At 44.8% G+C, this 16,469-nt stretch overlaps 1 protein-coding gene across 7 annotated transcripts in view; it reads right to left on the reverse strand.

Annotated features, from left to right (window-relative positions):
- LOC144341459 (uncharacterized) overlaps nt 1-16,469 on the reverse strand; it is a 112,626-nt gene that overhangs the window by 77,107 nt on the left and 19,050 nt on the right. Inside the window, exon 2 of one of the 7 annotated variants that reach the window (XM_078004933.1) lies at nt 14,965-15,064. The exons of the other annotated variants lie outside the window; for them this stretch is intronic. Coding sequence (XP_077861059.1) covers nt 15,035-15,064 — 30 coding nt within the window. The 3' untranslated portion in view covers nt 14,965-15,034. Of the gene's footprint in view, nt 1-14,964; nt 15,065-16,469 lie in introns of those variants that run through there. 7 annotated transcript variants of the gene reach the window in all.

Genomic DNA, 16,469 nt, shown 5'->3' on the forward strand with positions numbered 1-16,469 from the left:
GGTGAACAAGAGAGGCATCTGTGAATCTTATCTAAATCCTAGGGGGAAGGGTGATTCTTTGCAATAAGCCCATTTCCAGAACACAAAGGGTAGGGAAATTTCCTTTTTTCTTTTTTTTTTGAGACAGAGTCTCGCTCTGTCGCCCAGGCTGGAATGCAGTGGCGCAATCTTGGCTCACTACAATCTCCGCCTCCCCAGTTCAACCAATCCTCGTGCTTCAGCCTCCTGGGTAGCTGAGGCCACAGGCATGTGCCACCACACCCGGCTAATTTTTGTATTTTTAGTAGAGGCAGGGTTTCACCATGTTGGCCAGGCTGGTCTCCAACTCCTGACATCAGGTGATCCACCAGCCTCGGCCTCCCAAAGTGCTGGGATTACAGATGTGAGCCACCCCGCCCAGCCAGGTAGGGGAATTTATTAACTTTAACCTTTTTCCAGGATTACAAGGCTCAGGTCAAATTCAACAGTCAGTGCCCCATTTTGTTCAAGATAAATGGTATTTTTGGTCACTGAACAACTCAGGATCATAAATCTCTTGGGTTGAGTGATGCAGGGTCTCAGAAATAGTTTCCTGATGACTCTTGTTGGTGTTGTTGCTGTAAAATCTGTTGAATCATAGTCCATTGTTCTTCCTTCAAAACAGCTTAATACTAAATAATTCCCATCTTCTAAGATTCAATTTTGGGTCATTAATTTCTAAAATGTCTCAGACTAGGGTTTTCTGTTCAATCCTTGAAGATTCAGGCCAGACATGGTGGCACACACCTGTAATTCCAGCACATTGAGGGGCCAAGGTGGGAGGATTACTTGAAGCCAGGGGTTCAAGATCAGCCTGGGCAACATAGCAAGACACCATCTTTGAAAACAGAAGATTTAAACATACAACAAGGAATAAAATTTTTAAAATAATACAAGTAAGAAAACAGCTATAGTCTTCAGAAAGTTGAGCTCTGTCGCCCAGGCTGGAGTGCAGTGGTGCAATCTCCCTTGGCTCACTGAAGCCTCCGCCTTCCGGGTTCAAGCAATTCTCTGCCTCACCCTCCTGAGTAGCTGGGATTACAGGCACCCGCCACTGTGCCTGGCTAATTTTTGTAATTTTTGTAGAGACAGGGTTTCACCATCTTGGCCAGGCTGGTCTTGAACTCCTGACCTCGTGATCCACCCACCTTGGCCTCCCAAAGTGCTGGGATTATAGGCATGAGCCACCACGACCAGCAGATACCACATTTTCTTTTCTTTTCTTTTCTTTTTTTTTGAGACGGAGTCTCGTTCTGTAGCCCAGGCTGGAGTGCAGTGGCGCCATCTCGGCTCACTCCAAGCTCCGCCTCCTGGGTTCATGCCATTCTCCTGCCTCAGCCTCCCGAGTAGCTGGGACTACAGGCGCCTGCCACCTCGCCCGGCTAGTTTTTTTGTATTTTTTAGTAGAGACGGGGTTTCACCGTGTTAGCCAGGATGGTCTCGATCTCCTGACCTCGTGATCCGCCCGTCTCGGCCTCCCAAAGTGCTGGGATTACAGGCGTGAGCCACAGCGCCCAGCCCACATTTTCAAAACAATATTGATAAAGAAAAATAAATTCAGAGCAGTGCTCACCAAAAAGAATAGTGGTGACCATAATTCTACCAAAAAATAAAAAAAGAGTCTTGGGGTCAAATAGGATTAGAATACCCTGAGTCCTCTATATTCCTCCTAGAGCTTCACAATGCACTTAGCATATCCGAGGCTCTGGGAAGTGCTAATAGAAGTGAAACTTCTTTCAGTTTGCTTAGCACACTACTTTCCAAATACCTTTTTTTCTTTTAGTTCTGTAATAACATAATGATGATCCTACTCAACCAGAATTTTGTTTTGACACCCAGGCGGGGGTGCAGGGGTGCAATCACAGCTCACTGCAGCCTCCACCTCCCAGGGACAGCCATTCTCCCCTATCAGCCTCCTAAGTAGCTGGGACCACAGGCACATATCACCATACTCAGCTAATTCTTGTATTTTTCATAGAAACAGGATTTGGCCATATTACCAGCCTGGTCTCGAACTCCTGGGATCAAGTGATCCTTTCGCCTCAGTCCCCTAGAACGCTGGGATAACAGGCGTGAGCCACTGTACCCCATTCAGATTTTTAAAATCATCAGTTTGAGAAACACTAACCCAGAGAGTGACCAGAATGCTGAGGATGTCTGGGAAATGAAGGAACTGAGATTGGGGAAAAGAATGTGCACTTGAACTCAGATCTGTTTTCTTTTCTTTTTTTTTTTTCTTTTTTGAGATAGAGTTTCCACTCTTGTCGCCCATGCTGGAGTGCAGTGGCACAATCTCGGCTGGCTGCAACCTCAGCTCACTGCAACCTCCGATCTCGGTTCACAGCAACCTCCTCTTCCTCCCGAGAATCATTCAAGCAATTCTCCTGCCTCAGCCTCCCGAGTAGCCAGGACTATGGATGCACGCCACCACCCCTGGCTATTTTTTTTTTTTTTCAATTTTTAGTAGAGACAGGGTATCACCATGTTGGCCAGGGTGGTCTCGAACTCCTGACTTAGGTGATCCGCCCACCTCGGCCTCCCAAAGTGCTGGGATTACAGGCGTGAGCCACCGTGCTGGGCCTCAGATCTGTTTTCTAATCCCAGCTCAGCCACTTAAAAGTTTCATGACCTTTCTCACCTGTAAAATGGGTATGAAAATACCGATCTTGGCCAGGCATGGTGGCTCACGCCTGTAATCCCAGCACTTTGGGAGGCGGAGGTGGGCAAATGACAAGGTCAGGAGTTCAAGACCAGCCTGGCCAATACGGTGAAACCCTGTCTCTACTAAAAATACAAAAATTAGCTGGATGTGGTGGTGGGCACCTGTAGTCCCAGCTACTTGGGAGGCTGAGACAGGAGAATAGCTTGAACGTGGGAGGCGGAGGTTGCAGAGAGCCAAGATCACGCCACTGCACTCCAGCCTAGGAGGCAGAGCAAGACTCCATCTCAAAAAAAAAAGAAAAAACAAATACCAATCTTGTAATGTTTCTGTAAAGATTGGCAATGGAATGTATAAAACATCTAGCCCATTGTCTAGTTCATCGTGTGCAAATAAAACGTTATGCATCTCTCTTATTATTGTTAATTATTTCACCAGGGTAAAAGAAAGCTAGAAGAAAGAGGAAGAGCAGTATCATGAGAGCTTTTCGTATAGAAGAGGGAACAGACTATGATAAACCCATCCAAATGGCAGGAGAGCTGATGGGGGAGAACATTAACCCCAAAATATGGCACTCTGGTATTTGAGAAAATAGTACAAGCAGGAAGGTCTCTGATGGTCCTTCTCCTCTGCCTGAAGCTGGTCATAAAATATTCATTACAAAGGTAGCTTCCCTACACTCAGAGGAAAGAAACATCCTTATTTTAGAAGACTCACAGATGTTAAGAAGAATTTCAACCAACAGCTCTTGCTAAATTTCCCTTAGTTTATTAATATTAGGTCATACTTTCTTTATCCAATTATATTTCTGCATGACTGTCTGCTCTTCATCAAACCTGAGTATAAAAATATGGATTTTTCCTTTTGTTTGGGTCATTTCTGAAGGCTCCCATGTCACATAAAATTTTTATTAAACAAATTAGTATGTTTCTCTATTGTTAATTTGTCTCTTGTTATATGTACCTCAGCCATGTACCTGGCAATGGGTGAGGGAAAATACTACTTTTTCTCTTCTCCAGAACCCATAGGCAGAAGCTGTAAAAATGTATCTCTGCTTCTAGGAGAAAATGCTTTATAACGACTGAGCAGGCAAAGTTGAAACAATGCCTAAGGAAACACTGAGCTCCCTAGCAATGGCCTCCTTTAAATGACTGGAAAGTTATATAGTAAGAATGTTGTAAATTAGATTCTTACACTAGTGGAAGATCTCTTTCAAATCCCAGATTTTATTATTCTCATTTCAAAGAGGTACCTTCTCTCCACCCATACCACATTTCAGAGGTTTAAAGTCCATAAAAGTAAAGAAATACTGGATACTAAAATTTTACTCATAAAGCCCCTGACGACCTCCAAAGTTGGCGAAGAGAAAAACATCTACTAATCATGTTTAGTGACTATGAAGATTTGGTAAGTCAATAAAACTATTTGTTTCTTGTGTTCAAAAACATTTAGAAATGTACCTTGAGCTATTTACCATCTCCTTGTCTCTTGGTTCATTCTTTCCTTCCACTCACCTTAGGCCTGTGTGCTCAAGGACCATTTATTCCAGATATCCCACTTCTACTTCTAAACCTTCTTCAACACCGTATGTCTAGGACACCTTCATCTTCCTGTAAGTTTGCCCTCTACTTATATAGATACAGCTTTTAATAGCCCATTTCCTCTAATATTTTTAATTAAAATAGATAAGGAGATAGAGTCACATATTAAAACAGAATAAAAATATTAACACTCTGCTGAAAAATACAGAGCCTGAAAGATGATATATCTGTAATATTTGTGATCATGAGGTTTGGAAAAGCAAACAAGCATTCATCAAATTCTCCATTATGAAGTAAGCTGTATCTTAGTGAGTTTGGGTCGTTGATTTTGGAACTAAAAAATGCTGGTAACTTTATGCATGGACGGATAGATGGCTGTGCCAGTTATCTTCTATTTCCTTCATCCCACCCCTAGATCCACTCTCCCCCCTTCTCCAGCAAGCTGACCTCTATGAAGTGCTTCAAGGGACTCTCTTGCCCTCTGGTTTCCTGTTGGGGCTTGGCCAGTGAAAAGCAGTGGCAGGAGATGAGAGGAAGGGAGGGTGTGGTTGGGATGCTGGATACCTTTGTCTACCAAAGATCTCAGCTCCTTTAAGGTGACTCTACACACAGCCCCTGTCTCTGTCTCCAGTTCCAGGAAGTGATCCTTTCCTTTGCCATGAGGGGTGGTAACAGAGCTGTGCAGTTACTAGCCTCTGGGTGCTGCACTATGCCTTGCAGTTTCCCTACACTTATCTCATACCTTTGTTTCTAGTCCTTTCATTAAACTATTCCCAAAATACCACAGTTTGAATGTGAAGTCTTTTTCGTGTCAGAACTCTAATATAACAACCATCTCTAATGCTGAGCTTGGGCTATGGTTCTAAACAGTTTGAATCTTTTACCAGTGGAACATTGCATAGAGCCTGACATAAGACAGAGCATATAACAGAATGCATAACGGTGAGACCTAACTCATGTCCAGCACGAAGCTTGGCATAATCTTGCTGAAGTATGAATAAATTTGGCCCCTTTAGTTTATGAGTGAACACATACAGAGTAATAAATTGTGCTGTTCAAACAGCAGCACCAGGCTAAAGTGTAACCAAGAGAGAAGTGTGTTGTGTGGATATCCACTTCTGTGGACAAGGTTACACTAAATGAGTGACTGGGGCCAGCACAGTGGCTCACATCTGTAATCCCAGCACTTTCAGAGGCAGATGCAGGTGAATTGCTTGAGTCTAAGAGTTTGAGATCAGCCTGGGCAACATGGTAAAACCCTGTCTCTACTAAAAATACAGTAATTATCTGGGCGTGGTAATGTGTGCCTGTAGTCACAGCTGTTCGGGAGGCTGAGGCGAGAGGATCACTTGAGCCCAGGAGGCAGAGGCTGCAATGAGCCAAGATTGCACCACTTCACTCCAGCCTGGGTGACAGAGAAAGACTATGTCTCAAAATTAAAAAAAAGGAGTGACTGAATTGAATCGTAGTCATTTCTGACTTGCCTAGTATTCATTTAGTTTTTAACTGCTTCAAGCATATCACCAACAGTATTTGAAATAATGTTTTGGCCGGGTGCAGTGACTCAAGCCTGTAATCCCAGCACTTTGGGAGGCCGAGACGGGCGGATCACGAGGTCAGGAGATCGAGACCATCCTGGCTAACACGGTGAAACCCCATCTCTACTAAAAAATACAAAAAAACTAGTCGGGCGAGGTGGCAGGCGCCTGTAGTCCCAGCTACTCGGGAGGCTGAGGCAGGAGAATGGCGTGAACCCGGGAGGCAGAGCTTGCAGTGAGCTGAGATCCGGCCACTGCACTCCAGCCTGGGCGACAGAGCGAGACTCCGTCTCAAAAAAAAAAAAAAAAAAAGAAATAATGTTTTGTAATCCCAGCACTTTGGGAGGCCAAGGCGGGTAGATTGCTTGAGGTCAGGAGTTCAAGACCAGCCTGGCCAACACGGTGAAACCCTGTCTCTACTAAAAATACAAAAATTAGCTGGGTGTGGTGGCGCATGACTGTAGTCCCAGCTACTTTTGGAGGCTGAAGCACAAGAATCACTTGATTCTCCCGGGAGGCTGCGTTTGCAGTACACCAGAGATTGTGCCACTGCACTCCACACTCCAGCCTGGGCGATAGAATGTGACCTTGTCTCAAAAGAAAATAAATAATGTATAGAATTCAAAAGCATCAAGAATCTCTAGATTTAGTGATTAAGCCCCGGATAATACTTGCTGCTTTACGTCTTATAAATTAGAATTAAAATACTAACACATTTGGAAGAAGTAATACTAATGAATTAAAATAAGTCAGTAGGGCCAAGTGCAGTGGCCCATAATCCCAGAACTTTCGGAGGCTGAGACAAGTGGATCACCTGAGGTCAAGAGTTCAAGATCAGCCTGGCCAACATGGTGAAACCCTGTCTTTATTAAAAATACAAAAACCTAGCCAGGTGTGGTGGTACCCACCTATAATACCAGATACTTGGGAGGCTGAGGCAGGAGAATCACTTGAGCCCAGGAGGCAGAGGTTGCAGTGAGCCGAGATCACACCACTGTACTCCAGCCTGGGCAACAGAGCAAGATTCTGTCTCAAAAAAAAAAAAAAAAAAGCCAGGTGCAGTGACTCACACCTGTAATCCCAGCACTTTGGTAGGCTGAGGTGGGCACATCACGAGGTCAGGAGATTGAGACCGTCCTGGTTAACACAGTGAAATCCCATCTCTACTAAAAATATGCCAAGATTATGCCAAGCTTCGTGCTGGACATGAGTTAGGTCTCACCGTTATGCATTCTGTTATATGCTCTGTCTTATGTCAGGCTCTATGCAATGTTCCACTGGTAAAAGATTCAAACTGTTTAGAACCATAGCCCAAGCTCAGCATTAGAGATGGTTGTTATATTAGAGTTCTGACACGAAAAAATTAGCCGGGCGTGGTGGCACGTGCCTGTAGTCCCAGCTACTTGGGAGGCTGAGGCAGGAGAATCACTTGAACCCTGGGGGACGGAGGTTGCAGTGAGCCGAGATTGTGCCACTGCACTCCAACCTGGGCGACAGAGTGAGACTCCATCTCAAAAAAAAAAAAAAAAAAAAAGAGGAAGAAGGAGAAGGAGGAGAAGAAGGAGAGGAAGGAGAAGAGAAGGAGGAGGAGGAGGAGGGAAGAGAAGGAGGAGGAGAAGGAGAAGATGACGACGACGACAGTGCATCTCAAATTTAAGAGTTTGCAACGATTGCCCCATAAGCATCTTAAGAATATAGATTGCAAGCCTGGGCATAGTGGCTTGTGCCTATAGTTCCAACTACTCAGGAGGCTGAGGAAGAAGGATCCCTTGAGCCTAGAAGTTCAAATCCAGCCGGGGTAACATAGCAAGACACCATCTCTAAAAAAAAAAAAAAAAAAAAAAAAAAATAGAATGAAAGAGACCCAAGATAGAACCCCAGTCTTTAATAACCTTGGAAGGAAGCCCTAGTCTTTAATAACCTTGGAAGGGACATAGTTTTGCCATATTCTATTGGTCACACAGACCAACCCTCATACAGTGTAGGAAGGAATTTGACAAAGCTGTGACTATCAGGAAGTGGGGATCACAGGGGGCCATCTGGTAGTCTGGCTACTGCATCACGTTTTGAGCTATTCTGGCAAAAACAATTATCACCAGCATATACCAAGAGCTGCTGCTTCTGGAAAAGAGGGTAGAGAGAACAGATGAACCAGCAAGGAAACAGAAGTCCTGAGTCCAGGCACAGTGACTCTTGTTTGTAATCCCAGCACTTTGTGAGGCTGAGGCAGGAGGATCACTTGAACCCAGGAGTTTGAGACCAGCCTGGGCAACATAGTAAAACCCTGTCTTTACAAAAAAATCAAAAAAATTTAGCCAGGCATGGCAGCATGCACCTGAAGTCCCAGTTACTCCGGTGACTAAGATGGGAGGATCACTTCAGCCCAGAAGTCGAGGCAGTAATAAGTGGTGATCATGCACTGCACTGCAGCCTGGGCGACAGAGCAAGACCCAGTCTCTAAAAGAAAAAACAAAACAAAACAAGAAAAAAAATAGAGATTCTGAACTGAGAGAGAGAGAAGGGTTAAGAAAGGATATGCCAAGAGCACCACAGGAAACTCTTCCCACTTTATACTTTTGGCCAGATTCAGTTCCAAAATGGAATTGTTACATTTGGCAGGAAACAAAATGTGTTCCATAATACCTTTAAGGGTTTTCAGTATGGACAGTTGATTACAAATGGTTATTCGTTAGGCAGTTACGAAAACTCAGCATATTTCCTATATTTTGGGGCTTTGTAAGACAAAGACTATACGGCTGTACAAAAGGCCCTTTGTAGCAGCATGATAAAACACTGAAATGGATGGTCTAAATACTGTGGCATCCTTTTTGGAGTTATTGATCAAAGGGAAGATAATGGCTTTCATTAGGCCCAACCTGTCAGGAACTGCCTGCCTCTGGCCTCTTCATTCCTGTACTCCAGCCACACTGTCTCCTTTTATGGACTGAGGCCCTACACCATCTAAGGCCAGTGCTGCCCCAGGCTAGGGGTGGAGAAGGAGCTCAGAGGGCAGTGTGCCCAGGGTCAATCTCCATGCTTAGTGCTTGTCTCCTGTTGTCCTGGGCCCCCAGATCATTATCCTTCAGTTGTTCCAGGTTTCTTGTGCAAGGGTCTGACCTCACTGATGAAGACTTGCTATCTGGACCTGCAGCACATCCAGTCCTTGATGACTTCTGTCCCTGCTCTGCACTCTCAGATCTGACCTTACTGGACCTGACCTCTGTTCTACCTCACTTAGGAGCCTGCTAAGGATACATCCTTCTGTTCCAGTTGAAGTATCCCTAGCTTCCACAATCTGGGCTGGCCTCACACAGTGTGTCTTGATGTAACATATCCATCACTTCCCTCAGCCTCTCTTTTGGTGCAAAACGAAATACAGTCTCTATTATTAAATACATTCCCTTCGCGGGGTGCAGTGGCTTACCCCTATAATCCCAGCACTTTGGGAGGTTGAGGAAGGCAGATCACTTCAGCCCAGGAGTTCGAGTCCAGCCTGGGCAACATGGTGAAATCCTGTCTGTACAAAAATGTTTAAAAAACACACACACATTAGCCAGGCGTGGCAGCGCACACCTGTGGTCCCAGCTACTGGAGATGCTGAGGTAGGAGGATCACTTGAGCCTGGGAGGCAGAGGTTGCAGTGAGCCAAGATCATGCCAGTGCATGCTAACCTGGGCAACAGAGCAAGACTGTGTATTAAATAAATAAATAAATAAATAAATAAATAAATAATATATTCCCTTATATAAAAGATTTAAATCTGTATTTGTCTAAGGACTATTTGTATATTTTAAAATATTTTTGTCCTATTTTATCCATTAATCTATTTATTCAATCCATGATTCAAAATATTATCTTCCATGTGGCTGGTATACTTTCCCTGTTTGAAACCTACCATCCATCTTCATATATGCTGTTCTTCTCTATCCAGAGCGGAATCTATTTCTTCTCTCTTTTAATCTGGGCTGGCCTGGAGCTTGCTCTCATCCACAGAATGTGACAAAAATGGCACCATTCCCATTGCAGGCCTGGGTATTAAGAAACCTGGTGGCTTTCACTTTTTCTCTCAACAGAGTGAAACCCCGTCTCTACCCCGTCTCAAGGGCCCTTGAGCCACTGTATAAAACAGTCCAACTACTCTGTTAGAGCACTGAAGGCAAGTGAGGCAGCAGACGTGTGAGTAAAGCATGTCCAGGCAACATCATATGCAGCAGGGACTAGCAGGCCCCACCCAGGCCTGCTTGAATGGCAGCATCAGAACAAATAAGTGGTTTTTATTGTTTTAAGCTGATAAATCTTGGGGGCGGTTTGCAATACAGAAATAATTATCATACACTAGGCTGGGTGTGGTAGCTCACGCCTGTAATCCTAGCTCTTTTGGAGGTTGAGGCAGGCAGATCTCTTGAGCTCAGGAATTCGAGACCAGCCTGGGCATGTGGCAAGACCTTGTCTGTACTAAAAATACAAAAATTAGCTGGGCATGGTGGCATGCGCCTGTAGTCCTAGCTACTTAGGAGGCTGAGGTGGGAGGATGGTTTAAGCTAGGGAGGCAGAGGTCACGGTGAGTAGAGTTTGCACCACTGCCCTCCAGCCTGGGCGACGGAACAAGACTCTGTTTAAAAAAAAAAAAAGGCTGGGCACGTTAGCTCACGCCTGTAATCCCAGCACTATAGGAGGCTGAGGCAGGTGGATCACGAGGTCAGGAGTTCGAGACCAGCCTGGCCGACATAGTGAAACCCTGTCCCTACTAAAAATACAAAAATTAGCCAGGCATGGTGGTGTGCACCTGTAGTCCCAGCTACTCAGGAGGCTGAGGCAAAAGAATCACTTGAACCTGGGAGGCAGAGGTTGCAGTGAGCCGAGATTATGCCACTGCACTCCAGCTTGGGTAACAGAGCAAGACTCCATCTCAAAAAAAGAAAAGAAAAGAAGAAAAAAAAGATGCTAGGCGTGGTGGCTCACGCCTGTAATCCAAGCACTTTGGGAGGCTGAGGCGGGCAGATCATCTGAGGTCAGGAATTCGAGACCAGCCTGGCCAACATGGTGAAACCCTGTCTCTACAAAAATTAGCCAGGCATGGTGGCGGGTGCCTGTAATCACAGCTACTTGGGAGGCTGAGGCGAGAATTGCTTGAGCTCAGGAGACGGAGGTTGCAGTGAGTCAATACGGTGCCACTGCACTCCAGCCTGGGTGACAGAGTGAGACTCTGTCTCAAAAAAATAAATAAATAAAAGAAAAATCATACACTAGCAAACATAAAACTCTGAAATAACCAAATATGAAACTTGTAAATTAACACCGAAAGTATATCAGAGGCAGAAAGGCCAATTTCTAGATGTACCACCCACTCTTAGGACTGAATACTGTTGAATCAGATCTAAGGGAAGTTATGGGTTTCAAAAAAATCGGAAGAATCACAGTCCAATTTGTAGGGAATTAAGAAGAAAGTGATTTGTAAAAAAGTACAAACAAGCAGGTGTAGACCAGTCATTCTAGAAATTAGAATAACTTGTGGTTTTTCAACCCTACCTACAACTAGAATCACTCAGAGCACTTTTTAAAGTGTAGATTCCTGGGCCCCATTCTTTTTTTTTTTTCTTTTTTTTTTTTGACAATTTCGCTCTGTCGCCCAGGCTGGAGTGCAGTGGCGCCATCTCGGCTCACGAGTAGCTGGGACTACAGGCGCCCGCCACCATGCCTGGCTAATTTTTTGTATTTTTAGTAGAGATGGGTTTCACTGTGTTAGCCAGGATGGTCTCAATCTCCTGACCTCGTGATCCACCCACCTTGGTCTCCCAAAGTGCTGGGATTACAGGCATGAGCCACAGCACCCGGCCCCTTTTTTTTTTTTTTTTTTTGAGACAGAGTCTCGCTCTGTTGCCCAGGTTGGAGTGCAATGGCATGATCTCAACTCACTGCAATCTCTGCCTCCTGGGTTCAGTGATTCTCCTGCCTCAGCCTCCTGAGTAGCTGGGACTACAGATGTGCACCACGATGCTGGCTAATTTTTGCATTTTTAGCAGAGACGGGGTTTCACCATGTTGGTCAGGCTGGTCTCAAACTCCTGACCTCAAGTGATCCACCCACATTGGCCTCCCAAAGTGTTGGGATTACAGGCATGAGCCACCACGCCCGGCCGATTGGGTGGGTTTCTAAAGAACTTCCAAATGTTTCAAGAATGAAAGTATTCTGGCCGGGTGCAGTGGCTCATGCCTGTTAATTCCAGCACTTTGGGAGGCCAAGGCAGGTGGATCACCTGAGGCCAGGAGTTCAAGACCAGCCTGGCCAACATAGTGAAACCCCACCTCTACTAAAAATACAAAAAATCAGCTGGGCGTGGTGGCATGCACCTGTAATCCCAGTTACTGGGGAGGCTGAGGCAGGAGAATTGCTTGAACCTGGGAAACAGAGGTTGCAGTGAGCCAAGATTACGTTACTGTACTCCAACCTGGGTGACAGAGCCAGACTCCGTCTCAAAAAAACAAAACAAAAACGACAACAAAAGAATGAAACTACCCATGTATATTAAATAAGTTAAAGACTGTAAGCCAAATGGCAACATGTCACCTTTTGGCGGGGTGGAGGTTTCCGGGGCACTTTCACTTACTTTTTTTTTTTCACAATGAGTATTATTTTCAATAATCAGAAAAAAAAGGGCTGGGTGCAGTGGCTTACGCCTGCAATCACAGCACTTCGGGAGGCCGAGGCAGGCAGATCACCTGAGATCAGGAGTTTGAGACCAGCCTGGCCAACATGGTGAAACCCTGACTCTACTAAAAATACAAAAATTAGCCAGGTGTATAGTCCCAGCTACTCGGGAGGCTGAGGAAGAAGAATTGCTTGAACCCAGGAGGCGGAAGTTGCAGTGAGCCAAGATGGCGCCATTGCACTCCAGCCTGGGAAAATTTTGAATTAAGAAACTTTTAATAACTATTATATGTCTATTACATTTTTTTGAAATATATGACAATGAGTAAACTCAATATTGTTAGGTCAAAGGTAAATTCATATAATATTGGAATATAGATTTAGAGTCCTAAAACTATTCATACCCTTTAGCCCACTAATTCCACTTGTAGGATTAAGCTCAAGGAAATGACGAGAAAGAAAAGAAGTAGTGTGTACAAAGATGGTCATAGAAATGCTATTTATAAAACTGGAAAATTGGAAAAATCTCAAAAGTTCAACAATAGAAGTAAGGCTGAGCAAACTGGTATATTGTCAAGACAGAAAACTATGAAACACTGACTAGTGCATGAACTAGGTGGACCCATGAAAGAGGTAGCTGAAGTTTAATAAAAAGACAACGAAATCCTTACGTAGGTGGTGATCCTCAGAAAGAGAAACCCTAAAGACTGTGCTTTGACATGCTGAGAAGGTTTAGAAGCTGCCTCAGAATCAAGGTCCCTGAAACCTTGTCTTGTCCCCTGCACTCCAAGTGCAGGGAGGGACTCTCTCTGGAATTTCCCTATCTGATCAAGAGAGCTTCTTTCCAAAAGAAACACAATTGGGGGCCAGGTGCGTTGGCTCACACCTGTAATACCAGCACTTTGGGAAGCCAAGGCAGGTGGATCACTTGAGGTTAGGAGTTTGAGACTAGCGTGGCCAACATGCTGAAACCCTGTCGCTACTAAAAATACAAAAATTAGCAGGGCGTGATGGCATGCACCTGTAATCCCAGCTACTCAGGAGTCTGAGGTAGGAGAATCACTTGAACGCAGGAGGCGGAGGTTGCAGTGAGCTGAGATCATGCCACTGCACTCCAGCCTGGGCGACAGAGCAAGACTCCATCTCAAAAAATAAAAATTAAAATTAAAAAAAGGCTGGGTGCAGTGGCTCACACCTGTAATCCCATCACTTTGGGAGGCCGAGGTGGGTGGTTCACCTGAGGTCAGGTGTTCCAGACCAGCTTGGCCAACGTGGTGAAATCCCATCTCTTCTAAAAATACAAAAAAAAAAGAAAAAAAAAAGAAAAAAAAGAAGTAAATTAGCCAGGTGTGATGCTGGGCGCCTGTAATCCCAGCTACCCAGGAGGCTGAGGCAGGAAAATCGCTTGAACCCAGGAGGCGGAGGTTGCACTGAGCCATCGCACCACTGCACTCCAGTCTGGGCGACGAGTGAAACTCTGTCTCAAAACAAACAAACAAACAAACAAACAAACAAAAAACACAATTGCCTTCCTCCCCTTGCTGAAATCTCATTGTCTATCTCAGAAAAGACAGAAATTCAACCATACCTGGAGGGACATTTTCACAAACAGGATCATTAGAAGTTAATTCCTGTATATTTATTCTCCCTAATAATCATTTGGTCAGGCACCGTGGCTCACGTCTGTAATCCCAGCACACTGGGAGGCCAAGGTGGGTGGATCGCTTGATCTCAGGAGTTCGAGACTAGCCTGGGCAACATAGTGAGACACCCATCTCAAAAAATTAAATTAAATTAAAATAGAGAAAAACCCTCAGTGGCATGACCAGGCACGGGGGTTCATGCCTATAATCCCAGCACTTTGGGAGGCCAAGTGGACGGATCACCTGAGGTCAAGAGTTTGAGACCAGCCTGGCCAACATGATGAAACCCTGTCTCTACTAAAAATACAAAAAAATTAGCCAGGCGTGATGGCATGTGCCTATAATCCTAGCTACTTGGGAGGCTGAGACATGAGAATCGCTTGAACTGGGGAGGTAGAGGTTGCAGTGAGCCAAGATGGTGCCACTGCACTCCAGCCTGGGCAATACAGCAAGACTCTGTCTCAACAAATAATAAAAAAAATCATTTTCTGTCTCTCAAATGAATTGTCTACATTCCCTATCTCCCCTCTCCCTTTTGAAAAAGAGTATGTAGGCCTGCCTGGTGGCACACACCTGTAATTCGAGCACTCTGGGAGGAACAGGAGGAAGCATCCTGAGCCTAGGAGTTCGAGACCAGCATGGGCAACACAGCGAGACTCTATCTCTATTCCAATGTTTCTTGAAAAGAGTATGTAAGCTTCTGTACTTGGGTTTGGGTTACTGGGTACTCAATCTGCAATTCCATGTTATGCACATTAAAATAAAATTGTGTATGTTTTTTATCCTATTAATCTGACTATTGTCAGCTGATTTCAGCAAATCTTCAAGAGCAAAGGAAGTTTTCCATTGGCCCTTCACATATATATGGCAGCTATGCAAAACAGATATGTGAATTAAGAAAGATCAGAGAATAACATATGGAATACTGGCCAGGCGAGGTGGCTCACACCTGTAACTCCAGCACTTTGGGAGGTCAAGGCAGGATGATCACTTGAGCCCAGGAGTTTGAGACTCTGTCTTTAAAAAAAAAAAAAAAAAAAATTAGCCTGGCGTGGTAGCGCATGCCTGGGCCCAAGGAGGATCACTTAGGCCCAGGAGGTCAAGGCTGCAGTGAGCTGTGATTGTACCACTGCACTCCAGCGCTAAACCTTGTCATCACCTCGGCCTTTGTAGGGAACATCTAGGGCCCGGGTATAGTGGAATCAGCTATCAAGCTTATTCTCTTAATTGCCTGTGCCTGAATACTCCACTGTTCTCCCAAGACAGTAATGCGGTTTCATACCCACAGAAATAAGTGGAAGCATAAGCATTCAGGGAATAGTTTTTAACTAATGATATCAAATCAGTCATTGAAAAAAATGTGTGCAGCAATGGGTATACCAGAACAAAAGGAAATGACAGACTGATGGAGGACATCTTTTTCGTTTTTTTTTTTTTTTTTTTTTTGAGATGGAGTCTCACTCTGTCACCCAGGATGGAGTGCAATGGCACGATCTCAGTGCACTGCAACCTCTGCCTCCCGGGTTCAAGCGATTCTCCTACCTCAGTCTCCTGAGTAGCTGGATTACAGGCGGGCACCACCATGCCTGGCTAATTTTTGTATTTTTAGTAGAGATGGGATTTCACTATGTTGGTCAGGCTGGTCTTGAACTCCTGACCTTGAGATCCTCCTGCCTCGGCCTCCCAAAGTGCTGGGATTACAGGCGTGATCCACCACGCCCAGCCTTCCCTTTTTATGCCAACCAAGTGGCGAGATATACTTATGTGGTTACTCGCATTACCACCAAAGGGAAATACCATGCAGAATGGAAGGGTTAATTTATTTAAAAACAAGAACAATCTCAAACATACCAAGAAGCACAAAGGGTAATATAATAAACACCCATATACTTAATATCCAGATTTAACTAATGTAAATATTTGGAATCCCTCTTTCGCATCCCTCCTCAATCCTATTCGTTTCCCTTGCTTCTCAGAGGAAAAACGATTTGGATCTTGGTGTGTATCATGCCCTTTAGTTTGGAAATATTTTTGCCGGAAAGAAAGTTTATTCATGCAACCCTTAACTTTTTTGCAATCACAAAAAAAAAGGGGGGGGGCTGGGCACAGTGGCTCATACCTGTAATCCCAGCACTTTGGGAGGCCAACGTGGAAGAATCCCTTGAGCCCAAGAGTGAGATCAGCCTAGACAAAATGATGACAGCCCTGTCTATATAAAAATAAAAATTAAAAAAAAAAAATAGCACCTGACCAACATGGTGAAACCCCGTCTCTACTAAAAATACACAAATTAGTCAGGCGTGGTGGTGGGTGCCTATTGTCTCAGCTACTTGGGAGGCTGAGGCAGGAGAATCACTTGAACCTGGGAGGAAGAGGTTGCAGTGAGCCAAGATCGAGCCATTGCACTCAGCCTGGACGACAG

This window comes from Macaca mulatta, chromosome 6 (assembly GCF_049350105.2).
Source record: "Macaca mulatta isolate MMU2019108-1 chromosome 6, T2T-MMU8v2.0, whole genome shotgun sequence".
Lineage (NCBI taxonomy): Eukaryota > Metazoa > Chordata > Mammalia > Primates > Cercopithecidae > Macaca > Macaca mulatta.